We start from the raw sequence: 12,677 nt of genomic DNA on the forward strand, positions 1-12,677 counted from the left end.
TAACTAGAACTACTTTTGAGCAGATCACGTAGCAAGGTGAAGCAGGCGTATCTGCTGAAAAACCCTGTGCTCGCCTATCAGTGTGCAGGTGCGCAAACTGTCAGTGTGCGAGCAGTCCTCAAAGAAAAGTCAAGGAAACTCAGCCGTTGGATTCATCAACTGGCCCCAGAAGGAACCAGCTTCAGAGAGAGAAAAAGCAGGTATGTTTTCAAGTGAGTGTCTTAGTGTTAACTGCCACAAGATACGATATTAATGTTTCTTGCTTGTCAGGAGGAAGTTTTCATTGGTATTTTCAAACTTTACACCGTCTTTTGTAATGCTAACGTTAGAGTCACAACAGCCAGTTAACAGCCGAGCCTGACCAACCATTTTAGCTACTTTAACACTAACTTGAAGGTTGATATTTTTGCTCAATAAACAACACGGATAGCACAACATTGATGCTCAAAAAGAAAATAAAAATCAAGAAAGTGGAGCCAGTTGGAGAAGGGACATTATAGTAAGTTACGTTAAGCAAAGACACTGAAACGCCTTTGGCCTTACTGACAAAGTTTGAGACTAGGGATGTCAACGGTTAACCATTAACGGGTTAACTGCTGAGAATATTTTTGACAGTTTGGCATGTCGGTTTGCTTACCACTGTCACTAACGGCTCAACAGTTACATGTTCACAACATCACATATTCTTTTTTAATGGATAAAGTACTGGTGTAAAACCAAATTCTCCAAAGAGTGTTGCATTATGGGTTGTTTGTAGCATTAGGCTGTATTCAGACCAAATCAGGCGGTGCAGCGTTCAGCCGCGGGGTCGAGCGGAGGTGTGGTGGGGTTGTGGGAGTGTTTATTTGTCAGTGGCGGCTGGTGACTCAAAAAATTGAGGAGGACAGGAGAAAAACCAACATGGAATCTTACAACAAACTGCATCATGCTATATCATTGTCTCTACCTGATGAAATCGGAGGGGTGGGTAGCAATTTCATATGCCAATAAAACAATTTGCATTCAAAAACAAAAACCCCTGAGTGGTGAAGACATAGCATACATATTGTTTCTAAACAAAGAAATGCGCATTTTAGCTGTGGAGTGGTTCAGAATCTGTCATTTTACCAACAAAGCAAAATTTAAATTTATAGTATTGTTCTATTGTGACAACAGATTTATGTTCTCATCAGAAACAGACAACATATCACATGATTTACACATGTTTCCTATGTATTTTCTTAGTATACGTAAATATATAAAGTACCACAAAGCTTATAATCTGATACAGGTACAGATCAGTGCTGAATACTAGAAAGATTGAACACTAAAAACATTTACAGATTTAAAAGTATAGTGTAGTGACTACACCTAAACTTTAAGTCACTACCGGCTGCTAATGGTATGATTGTTCCGACGTGCACTCAATATTGCGTAGACTATTCAATTTAATTGATAAATGCTTTCTTTATTGCCTTGAGACAGTGTCAAACTTTCTTTCTATTAACTTCCTTTATATAAAATAAAATGAGAAACCAAAACAACCAAAATAGCCACTATCCTGAGCACAGTCAAAAAACTTTTTGCCTCCTGCACACTCATTCACAAATCACACAACATCAACAGCTGACTGAACAACCACTCAATTAAAAACGGGATCAATTCCAAATGATCGAGTGAGTCCAGACAGCTCACTGTAACTTCAACAAGCAAACTACCTACAGCACATTATATGAACTCTGCTGCATTCTTGTTAAGGAGGTAAATTCACACAACAGCCACAGAGAAATATTTAATCATCAGAGATGAAATTAGCGACCAAAGAGACAGAGAGAGAGAAGCTGTATCTGACGTCTTCTTCTCTCTATCATTGAGATGAAGTATTTATGTCATAGTGTCCATTTGTAGTTGTTAACAGAACTTTGTGGCTGCTGCTTAACCAGTCTGATATCATTAGCAACAATGACAAACAAGCTAAGTCTCCCGGTTGTTTCTGCGGTTGCTTGTCTCTCCAGCCTCCCCGGTGGCGTCCTGCCACTGCTGCGCTGCACAGTCCAGATCCATTCTCCTGTTAGCTTAACAACAGTCCTTAACAGTCCTTCCATGGATGTATAAAGAGTCCTCCAGGCTGCTACAACAAGCTAACTGTTGCGTTGGCTAATGCAAGGAGCTATCTACTGCTCGTTATCTATCTCTGCTACTCTGCCTTACAGTGAAGAGAATTAAAGATGAAATCTGGAAACTATCATTGGATCAACGCAATGTCAATATTACATTCTGGTTGTTGATTGGTTAGGGAGGACGTCGTCCCCTGGAGTGTCATTTTACGTGTCTTGGCCAATCATAGATTAGCATGAAAAAAATGAAGTACATTAAATTGATGTAAGAGATTCCGCCCTGCGAAGGACAACAGACAATCATCCTCCTCTGTCCACCACTCCCCCTCAGTCTCCCCCACCACCACTTCACACACACTGCCCTTTCTCCTCCTGCCCTGCAGGTGTCGCTGTTGAAGCATTTTAACCAGAATTTCAATAATGGATTTTTTCCATGGAAGAGAGAAAAAATATTTTATAAATAATACTGAGATTTGGTAATGGTTTATTTCAACCAAATATTCCTTTTTATATTTTGATCTCCTTCTTGCCTCTCAAAAAATAGAGAAGGAGCAACCTCCTCTGCCTCTATGGACCAGCCTCCACTGTTTTTTGTGCTCTAGAACGTAACCGCTGTGAAACAATCAGAAAATAACATTGCATTGCATTTCTCCAAAAGTTGACTCTGGCTCAACTTTCCGGCCGCAGTGGGGTGCAGCACCACAGCAGCCAAAACCGCTGCAGACGAAACACACTACCCCCATTCAGATGAATGGAAGGACTGGTGTTTTCGTTGCACCGCTTGATTTGGTCTGAATACGACCTTAATGTTGCTACGCTAGCGAGTGTCTTAAAGTCTGTTTATAGTGAGTGTGTTAGAGTCAGTCAGCACTAAAAGTGTTTCCTTTGTCCAGTTTAACCTGCAGGGGTTTCTGAAGGCTCGTTTAACGTGTTTTTCTGCCATGGAGGAAATAAATTCATGACAAGTGAAAATGAGTCCAGAGCATCTTCCAACGTCTCTACTGCAGAAACAAGCCGCCAAATACCACCGTGACAGATGATAATCAGCTCAAAAAGACAAACAGGCAGTCTTATAAATGCTAACAGCAGGAGAAAATAATTATTGACCACTTCCAAAAGCCTGTCAGGAGAGTGTGTGAGTATGTAACTATACTATGATGTAAGTTATATTCAAAAAGTAGCGTTATTTCTCCAAAAATAGCTGTTGGGAAAGGGGGGTAGTCTGATAATCAGAGTCGCCTTATATTCATATTATTATCTATATTCGTGCCTCGAGCCTGAGTACATTATGCCATCGAGAGCCACTGTGACTAAACACATTGAAAACACTTTTGAGAGGAAGAAGGATGAGCTGAAAGTCAAGCTAGCTCTGACCACCGATTGCTGGACAGCTTTCACAAATGAAAGCTACATCACAACTTTTCTTAAAAATTAACCGCTTAGTTATCGGTTAATGATTTTCGGTCTGTTGAAAGCAAAATTAACGAAACTGACATCATTACTTGAGACAGAGAGAGAGAGAGAGAGAGAGAGAGAGAGAGAGAGAGAGAGAGGGACATTGTTAAGAAGATATGGTTAGGGATATTTGTTGCTGCACAAATACTGAAGTTTGCTAGTATAACGTTATGTTAAAGACTTATTTGCAAGTGAGACTGTAATGGAAGCAAACACTACAATGATGTAACATTAAGTTAAAAGTTGGCTCTATTTATTTAGGCTATTTACCATTATTTATGAATGTTTATCTTATCATGAATATTTGTATGACAGTATTAATGAATCTGATTGAAGATAATTTTCCATCAACTCACCTTGAGCTAGTCTTTATTTCATACAGTTAACAATTTGACATCACTGACTACAATAACTGTTGAGCTGAAATGGTGTTAAATTGAGGTGCCAACTTGGTAGGATTTTGAATCAGAAAGAACCCTATATTCATAGCCTATTTAACTACAAATGCTCAGATAATATTAGGTTTGGTACTATAATTGATTCTGCAGAAGAATAAGTACTCTATAGTTTATTGGTTCTCATCCATTTTGATGAGTGCTCCCTAAAATCAGAGGAATGCCTTTTTGCAATTGTGTAGTTTACCAGAATAGCAATGTCTTTAGTGTAGCTACTGATCTTTTTATATGTTTTTATATTATGTGTATTATAAGTTGGCAGATACGAGTAATTCAAGTTTCCGTATGTAGGCCTAATGTTAGTCATCACTCAGCTGCAGATAGGGTTATAGGCTAGCATTCACTACAGCCCTAAAGGCCACAAGTGCATTAACATGAGATTTTGTCACTCTCCTGAATGTAGCTTAGCCAATCACAATGCTAGGTCTGAACTAATGATAGATTCATAACAATGCTTGCCATTTACCATTTATTGAATATCTCATTCTTCTTCATTAAATGCTTTCTCATTCTCAGCACATGAGATAGATGGAGCCACTCTTGCTATCATCTCAGAGGGCATGTCTGAGAGGCTCATTCCAGTCATTCGCAAGCAGAGTCTGTTTCTGGCCTAGTTGGAGAAACTTAAAAGCACACCAATGGGCAGGTAATCAGAACTGTGCTGAACTATAATTTTGACACCAAGAATCAAATGGAAAGGTCATTGACATGGTACAACCCCTCTTTATTGGTGAAAAACAGGCAAATAACACATTTTAGGCTCATAACAATATAACTTTTGCTTTTTTGTTTCGCAATAGTTTCCTGCAAAATCCTCTTATCCAATGCAAGGTCATCAAATGGATGGCAATCACTCTAACTGACACAGATTGAAATCTGATAATACAAACTAATTGAAGGCAAAAGTAATCAAAACCCTGTTTCACTAATAATCATTGTCGTCAGTCTCATCATCAATCTCCACCTCATCCTCTTTCCTCTCATCATCATCACTGATGACACCAGCAGCCATAAGGTCAATGAGAGATGGGGGCAGGATTGGTCCACAAGACCAGACAGGCTCCAAAATCCCTCCCTCTTTCTTCTCCCACCCCTGACCCTCGTCATATGGCTTAGGCCTCCTGAAGATCGGCTCAGCTGCCCGCTTGTAACAGGCCACTCTATAATTTAACCTCTGAATGTGGGGGATAAGCGAGTCTTGGCCGGGGGGCAGGCAAGCAAAATCGACTCTCGACTTGCTGCTGAGGGTCTCGTCTTCTACCACAATCTTCTTGAGCATCTTACTCCTGACCAGGTTAACTAATGTCTCACATGTTTGATTGTACATCATGCATGTGAAGCCCTCCAGCTGCTCCTGTGCTTCCAGCTTCCACCTTTCACTCATCACCCAGCTGACTGTAAAGAGACTGTTTGCCATTACTTGAGATCACCCTGGAATCGTTATTTCACCGCAATTAAAATAATGCTTAAAACCAATTGCACCTAAAGACCAAAAAGTCAAATGTATGCATAGTTATGATAAGGAACACCCATACCTGCTCAGAATCTAGACGTAGTACACTTGGAGACAGGCCTTGAACATCTGGTCATTCTCAGCAGGAAGGATGAAGGATGCATTTGCAGGGAATTTGGGGCCCACTCTGATGCCAATGTTTAGCAGAGGGAGGGTCTCGAGTGTCTCCAACTTCAGACAATGGTCCATGGTCCCATCACATCTAGGAAGTGTCCGTTCCTGACTGCTTGTGGCACCAGGCTTTGTCTCCTGGACCATGATGCCGCCAGCCATGTTGACTACGTTGGAGCCATGGACATTGTTGTGATTTTGTTGAGGTTGTCCCACTTGTTGTGGAACACCTCATTCCCATCCCCTGTGATGATGGAGGGTGTGAGCAAGGTTGACACTTCATCAATGGCCTTGGCCACCACAGTCTCCAGCTCCAACCCAAAATCATACGACTTGCAGTGACCCAGTCTCTGCAGAATGGTGGTCAGCTGCTTGCTGCGGTACAAGTGACGGACTGTGGCACATAGAAGTATGTGCACTCGGGGTGTGTAATACACAAGTTGGAGTAGGGCTTTTGAGAGGGGGTTCAGACACGTCAGAAGTCCGATCACTTTTCTTCTTTCACGTTTTCATCATGGTTTGTTGTTTTTACCATTACAAGGGAAAGAATAATATCAACATAAAATTAGCTTCATGGAACTGTTTGCTAGCTGTTTTGAAAAGTATTATACAAATAAAGTCTTACTTACTGTTAGCCTACTTACTAACTTGCTAAGTTAGCTAGCTAATATTACGTGGTGTTAGCTAGCTATTTAGCAAGTAAACTAATTTGAAAATAAAGTCTTACTTAGTGCTAATCTACTTACTAACTAGCTAAGTTGGCTAGCTAACTTTACTTAGTGTTAGCTAGCTAGCAAGTCAGCTAATTTAATGATATAAAAAACTCCTTATGTATTATTTATGTGATGGAAGTTGACCGTATAAAGGAGACCAACAAAGAGAAATTTGTCTTTGTGTATTTATTCAGCTTTTGTGCTAAAGGATCGAAACCTACAAAGTGACAGTCAGCGACTGCCAAGGAATCGATCCCGAGTGCATCGTCATCAAGCTTTTTATATGCATAAGAACAAAGAGTCAATAGTTACATTCAATGAGGGCATAGACATCAATGATTAATTCAGGCATTTCCCAAATGAAGACACGCTCTTGTCTCAGATTAACAGGACAGGGTTAATGTGCAAGCTAGGCTATATTTCAACCTTACATCATTTAACACATAAATACTCCACATAAATAAACACCTCACCAATACCAACACAGGTAAAATGACGTGTGCATGCACATGACTGACTCATGCTAAAGGGCTCGATAATGAATGTACTTTCTGTGTTAAAGCAGTTGTGAGGAACCGGATTATTGTATTGAGGTGCCAAAAACCACATGACCCCGGGGTATGGACTGATGGCCACACATGGAACAGACAGGCTTGCCAGGGTCAGGTTTTACAGAATGGCTATCTCCATTCAGGCATGGGTGAATGTAGCTTGCAGTATTCCCTCCTTTAAAAACAAACAAAAAAATAATAGTGATTGCTCGACCAGTAGGTGAAGGCAGTTTTGCTGTCAAAATGTTGTTTTCTGTAATGTCTTAATAAATGTATGCAAAGGAGCTCTGCGTGTGCGGCTACTCTTAGAATTTTCAGTGTCTAGTTACTATGGCTGGCACTTCACCAACACTAGTAAGCATTTCTCCTTCTGATTTTCATTTTAGGTACCCAACTCATCTTCAGTATATTGAACTTCTGTCAGTTGTGATAATGGACCACCCATTCCTCAGGGAAAGTATTGGGTCAGGATATATAAGTTTTCATTTGTATTTGTTTGTTTTTGTATTTTGTTGTTTTCATGCTAAATTTATGATTGATTTTATATAATGGTATGCATTGTCCCTCACTCTCAGCTTAAAACCGAAGGTGACTGTGCCTTCGCAATGGTGGTTCCAACACTATGGATCTCCCTTTACACATATGGCCTGCAGTCTCCATAGAAGCTTTTAAATTATTATTAAATGTTTCATCATTAACTACAATCTCTTTTTTTCTCCCCCTTTTGTTTCACAGGATTCCATGCTTGAGTCGCTGAGGAATAAGTTTAAGAAGGAAAGGCAGCCACTTTTGGCCAACAATGAAATCCAGTGATTGAGAGAGAGATGGGCAGGAAGGAAGCGGCCTCTTCAGACAACTGAAGCTAATCCAAGCACCATGGTAAAAAATCTCAAATTCTGCAGTAGACTTAAATTCCACAATTGTAAAATTACAATTACGGCAATAATCCATGGACATCAGAGAAAACCCTTTTAAGTAGATTTAAAGGGATAGTTTGGATTTTTTAACAAAGTCCTATAAATCTAGTGATCTATGCACAAAAATGATTATTTTTTTCAGTGAATCTCGGATACAACAAGATTGTATAAGTTAAGCAGTGTTGTGTTTAGAGCTGGACGACAATGCAAAAATATGATCACAATAATTTTTTCCCTATTAATCAATATAGACATTAATCATGATATATAATCTGCACTGCATAGATTTTCAGTGGTGACTGGTGAGACAATACTCACAGGTAATGTAGTACAGCCTTGTTAGACAGTTGATTACATGCATTAGACAGACACAATCTTTTTTTTTTTTTGAAAATGTGCATCAACAATCATCAACAATTTATTAACAGTGTTTTGCTTTGTGTGTTTGTGTGTGTAGATAACTGCATGTGAGTGAGTGTGTGTGTATTATGTTTCCTAGTGTTTCAGGTTGTCATAAAAGCTGTGGAAGTCTTTCGGTATGACCTCCTTGAGGTCTTTGAGGTGTTTGTATTTCATCTCCTTGATCTCCTGGCTCTCTGTGTCGAGTGGTGCAAGTGTGTCTGAGGTGCTGTGTCGGAGCTGGTGCTTTGGAAATGGAGTCCAGTTGTTGGATCTTGAAGTCCATCGTCCCATTGAGGTTGTACCTAATAACATACAATAGGAAAAAGTGACAGTTTGAACATCACCGTTTACACAGCATCATCAGTTTATATACAGTACAATGTAAAATATCACTTAACAGATTGAACAGCAAGTAAATGTGCAACATCTTGATTTTTGCCCTGGACTGGTGTGAAAGACGTGTGAAAGGAAGGATGTGTGATGATGTATCGTTCAAAGGAAGAGCTGGCGAAGTTCTTATTTTGAAAACGTTTATTAGACGATGGCCATCAGGTCCATTCCATGTACAAAGATGGTCTGGGCACCTTACCACTGTCGGTGCATAACTTATATAGGGTTACACATCTGTATATTATCACATGAATAACATAGGTTCTCCACGGGCACTAATTCAATTAGGAGCCATCCATCAAGTGATTGACAGCTACCTTACAACATATTATGTATCATAACATACCACATCTGGAACGGCTCCAATCTTGACCCTGGACCCATTGTTTGTATCTAAAAGGCCCCCCAGAAGGGCTATACCATATTACCTAAGGTGACATGCAGACTATGGAATGTTTATGTCACATGTCCAACACCCAAAATCAGTAAAGTACATAGGGTCAGATAAAAGTCATACTAACAACGTGGTTTTAGTTTGATAGTTACCTGATGGCTCGGACATCACGGACAGTGGGGTTACTGGGTTTGATCCCTGGGCAGATAGACTTGCAGAGCCTCAGTTTGGTGAAGTCTTGGAAGTGGTTATGGTCTACATATCTGACTTGATACAGGCTAGGCTTGGACCACGCACTCTCCATCAGGGCAACGTAGTCAGCCGGGTCATAGATTTCCTGGTTTCTCAGATGCCTCTCAATGACACTGCAGTGAGTCACACTTCATCTGTGTGTGCCCCTTCTCCAGGAACTTCTGGGTGACTACCTTCATTATCTCTGTGGAAAACCTCAAAAGAGCATCCCTGAGCACAGGATTGCGGTTTTGGTACCCATAACCATCACTCCACAAAATGTACTCCTCATGCTCCCTATGGTCAGAGAGGAAATCGGTGACACAGGATGCAAACTCACTGGCAGACAGAGCTCCCTCACCTTCATGCCAGGCATTGTGTGTAGACATGTCATAAATTGTGAAATTGTGGGCGGCAAGTTTTGTCTTGTAGTACAGAGCTGACGCTTTCAATCTTGGGCAGAGGAGAAGGGCTCTCACATCTTCTGCCGTAAAGAAGTCTGTGTGTGTCTGCTGTGAGCAGGCCACACAAGAGAGCAGAGAGATGCTCGAGCAGCTGCTGGAGGTGTGAAAAAGCAGCTGCTCCTGCAGCTGAAGGAGAAAGAGAGCAAGGAGCTGCTCCTGCTGCAGCTCGTGGAGAACCTCGTTTTAATAACCTGAATCCATGGGTGGAGCTTCACACTTTGGGTGCGAACCCCCAGGGCTCAGGTTTCTTGGAGTCTTGAAACGTGGTAAACTGTGGTCCACATGTAGTCCCAACATTATTTAGCACCATTTTTGTTGAAGCAATATAGTGCTATATGGCACCGCTAATGATTCTGTGTAGCACCATTTGGCAAAAGTGCTATATATCACCTTTAAAGATAGGAGCTCTATAGCACCAAAAATGGTTCCCCTATGATTACGAGCCAAAGAACCACTTTTAGTGCTATTCAGCACCATCTTTTTTAGTGTGTGTCATTACTCAAAATTATTAAATAGATTTAAAATGAGTGGTCAACACTGAAGTAGCAGAGGCCAAGATAGTATGGGTAAATCTCCTAACACACTAGAACCTGCCTCCTAAATGTCCAAATCTTTCAAACCACACACCTCAAGTTTGCTTTCTGTGTACATCTCAAGTCCAAGCCAAGATAACCCTGATTACATCATCAGGGTCATTTTATCAAATCAAACTTTGGAAAGCTTCCTCCAGAACCACAGAGGACATTATACAACTGTTTTCACAATCTGAGTAGAATTTCTCTGGACAAGTAAACTGAACTTTAACATGGTTTGACTTTTGTGTATGTGTGCACAGTTTGTATTATGAAGACTTGTTTGATGAGTCCACTGAACAATTGTAACTTTGAGTTATTTTTCGTATCTTTGACATGGTTTGACTTTTTCTATTTTAGAGAAATTCTCCACTTTCACATCCATACAAAGTAATGCAAAAAAATAGTAAATGATAAAGAAATGTATGATTTGTTTATTTGAAATGTAATTTGTAGAAGTGTTTTATTTTAAATAAATTCCAGCAGCTCTTGGTTGTGCATTTAAACAAACATTTTATTGTTGTGAGAAGCCAGTTAGGGAGCACATCTGCTTCTCTCTCTCCACAGTTCAACAACAACAATAAAAGAAAATACATTCATACTCCATCATTTCCCTAGTGCAGCATAAATTGGACACTCTATGGTGGGGTCGTCCTTCTTGTGCACTCTGTACACACATGCTTCCTGGTCAAACACTGACACACAGTCGTTAGGGAACGCTGTGGGGGTGGAATACCTGCAAATATACAGTAAACACACAATTAACAATAGAATATGTAGATACAGAAATAATTTTCTTCTTATGTAAACACTGTAATGTTGTGATCTGAGAACTTACGCATCGCAACATCTACTACAACTACAGTCCATACATTTACTGTTTCTCCATGAAGATCCTACAGGATGCCATGTTTTGTCAACATGATCCTGACAATGGGTCATGCCTGTGGATGTAAAGAAAAATTATTATTTTTTAAAAATTTTCATTACAGTCATAATTTGGCAATTTGTTTGAGTCTTTGATATTTTACAAATGAAGAAAACTTGTGTGTGTATATACTATAAATAGACAATATGTCTCTGTGGGTGTGTGTGTGCTTGTTTCTCTTTACCTGCTTCCATGAGCTTTACGTAGCAGGCTGCAGTTGACAGTGATGGCAGAGCACATAGCAGCAAAGCCAGAGCCAAATATTTCTTCATAGAGAAATGGAAAGAAACATAGTTTCTTATATTTTCTTCCTATTTAAACAATGCATTATATTTCTGAAACAAAGATGAGTCATTCTGTAATAATAAATAATAAAACTGTATGATTCTGCAATTATTATCACTTTTATTTGTTTGTAAACATCACATTTCATAACAACTTTTCACCATCATGATTTATAAACTTTATCCTGTCAAAAAGACAACCAACAAACAACTGTAACCAGAATTTCTTAAATCAACAGTAATGAAACTTACCATGGTTGCAGTTAGACTTGTCAGAAAGTGCTCAAGTAAGAGGTTGACAATAATGTATTTGGTCAATGAAAGACTCTGTCTTTTAAAAAGTGTGTCAACATGGACCTTTGGAATTAAATAAAGGGAGGGGGCGTCACCTATAGTTTACTGGAAGAGGTCACTGACTCTATTTGTTTCAATAGAAAAATAAAATAAAAACACTAACGGTACAACAAAGACATTTCTTAAATATTTCAAGGAGGGCATATTTTTACACTTGAGAAATCACCAGTTCTTCAGACACCAGTGTTCTAATCTTTGGGGCCATTTCCTGAGTATTGTGACAGACTAAACTTGAATTCATTTTTGAACCTAACATTAATTCTTTTCAGTGTTAACTTGCACTAAAACATCTGCTAATGTTACTAAATCTTAATCAGCTCGATTCCACTGTTATGTTTTATGTCTTTGAACAAACCATAACTAACTAACTTTTTATTTAAATGTAAATACTGAAAATTACAAAATCAGCAGTGCAGAGATGAATTAAAAATCTCTTCTTTCAAATTCTGTTGTAGGAGCCTGTAATACTTAGCTCCATGATTTCACCTATTACCAAGTAGTTAAAGGACAGGTTAGCAATTTTTCCAGCCTGTCTTAAAACAACAGTCAGGTGCCCATATGAACACTGAAAGAGGTTTTCCTCGTTTTAATCATTCCTCCTGTTCATATTGGCTATTAAAAGATCCCCTTCAAATATGCTTTCAATGCAATTGATGGGGGGCAAAATCCACAGTATGTCCACACAGTCATTGTCTGTAAAAATGCATTTTAAAGTGTATCTGAAGCTTATATCATAGTCAGACTGAAGTCTTTTCAGCATCAAATTATTTGTTTATTTGAAATGTAATTTGTAGAAGTATTTTATTTTCAATAATTCAGCTCTTGGTTGTGCATTTAAAGAAACATT

General features: G+C 39.3%; 1 protein-coding gene and 1 long non-coding RNA gene across 2 annotated transcripts; one reads left to right on the forward strand and one right to left on the reverse strand.

The window, feature by feature from the left end:
* The first annotated feature begins 6,050 nt into the window (after positions 1 to 6,050).
* LOC122993984 lies at positions 6,051 to 9,766 on the forward strand. The gene is made up of 3 exons (XR_006406481.1): positions 6,051 to 7,358; positions 7,630 to 7,773; positions 9,405 to 9,766. It is a non-coding gene; the product is annotated as an uncharacterized LOC122993984 (long non-coding RNA).
* Positions 9,767 to 10,671: 905 nt separating this feature from the next.
* LOC122993958 (beta-microseminoprotein-like) lies at positions 10,672 to 11,782 on the reverse strand. Its single transcript, XM_044368451.1, has 4 exons — positions 11,729 to 11,782; positions 11,377 to 11,458; positions 11,103 to 11,208; positions 10,672 to 11,000 (listed from the first exon to the last, which is right to left on the reverse strand). Exons 1-4 carry the CDS (start codon positions 11,729 to 11,731, stop codon positions 10,871 to 10,873), a joined length of 321 nt encoding a protein of 106 aa, XP_044224386.1. The 5' UTR covers positions 11,732 to 11,782; the 3' UTR covers positions 10,672 to 10,870.
* Positions 11,783 to 12,677: the final 895 nt, after the last annotated feature.

The sequence above is a fragment of the Thunnus albacares genome, chromosome 2 (assembly GCF_914725855.1).
Source record: "Thunnus albacares chromosome 2, fThuAlb1.1, whole genome shotgun sequence".
Lineage (NCBI taxonomy): Eukaryota > Metazoa > Chordata > Actinopteri > Scombriformes > Scombridae > Thunnus > Thunnus albacares.

Excerpts from the sequence above, each read along its gene's own strand:
- LOC122993958 (XM_044368451.1), bottom strand. Across the intron at positions 11,209-11,376 it reads CGTAAAGCTCATGGAAGCAG|GCATGACCCATTGTCAGGAT; the intron begins GTAAAGAGAAAC and ends TTACATCCACAG. Across the intron at positions 11,001-11,102 it reads TGTAGTAGATGTTGCGATGC|GTATTCCACCCCCACAGCGT; the intron begins GTAAGTTCTCAG and ends GTATATTTGCAG.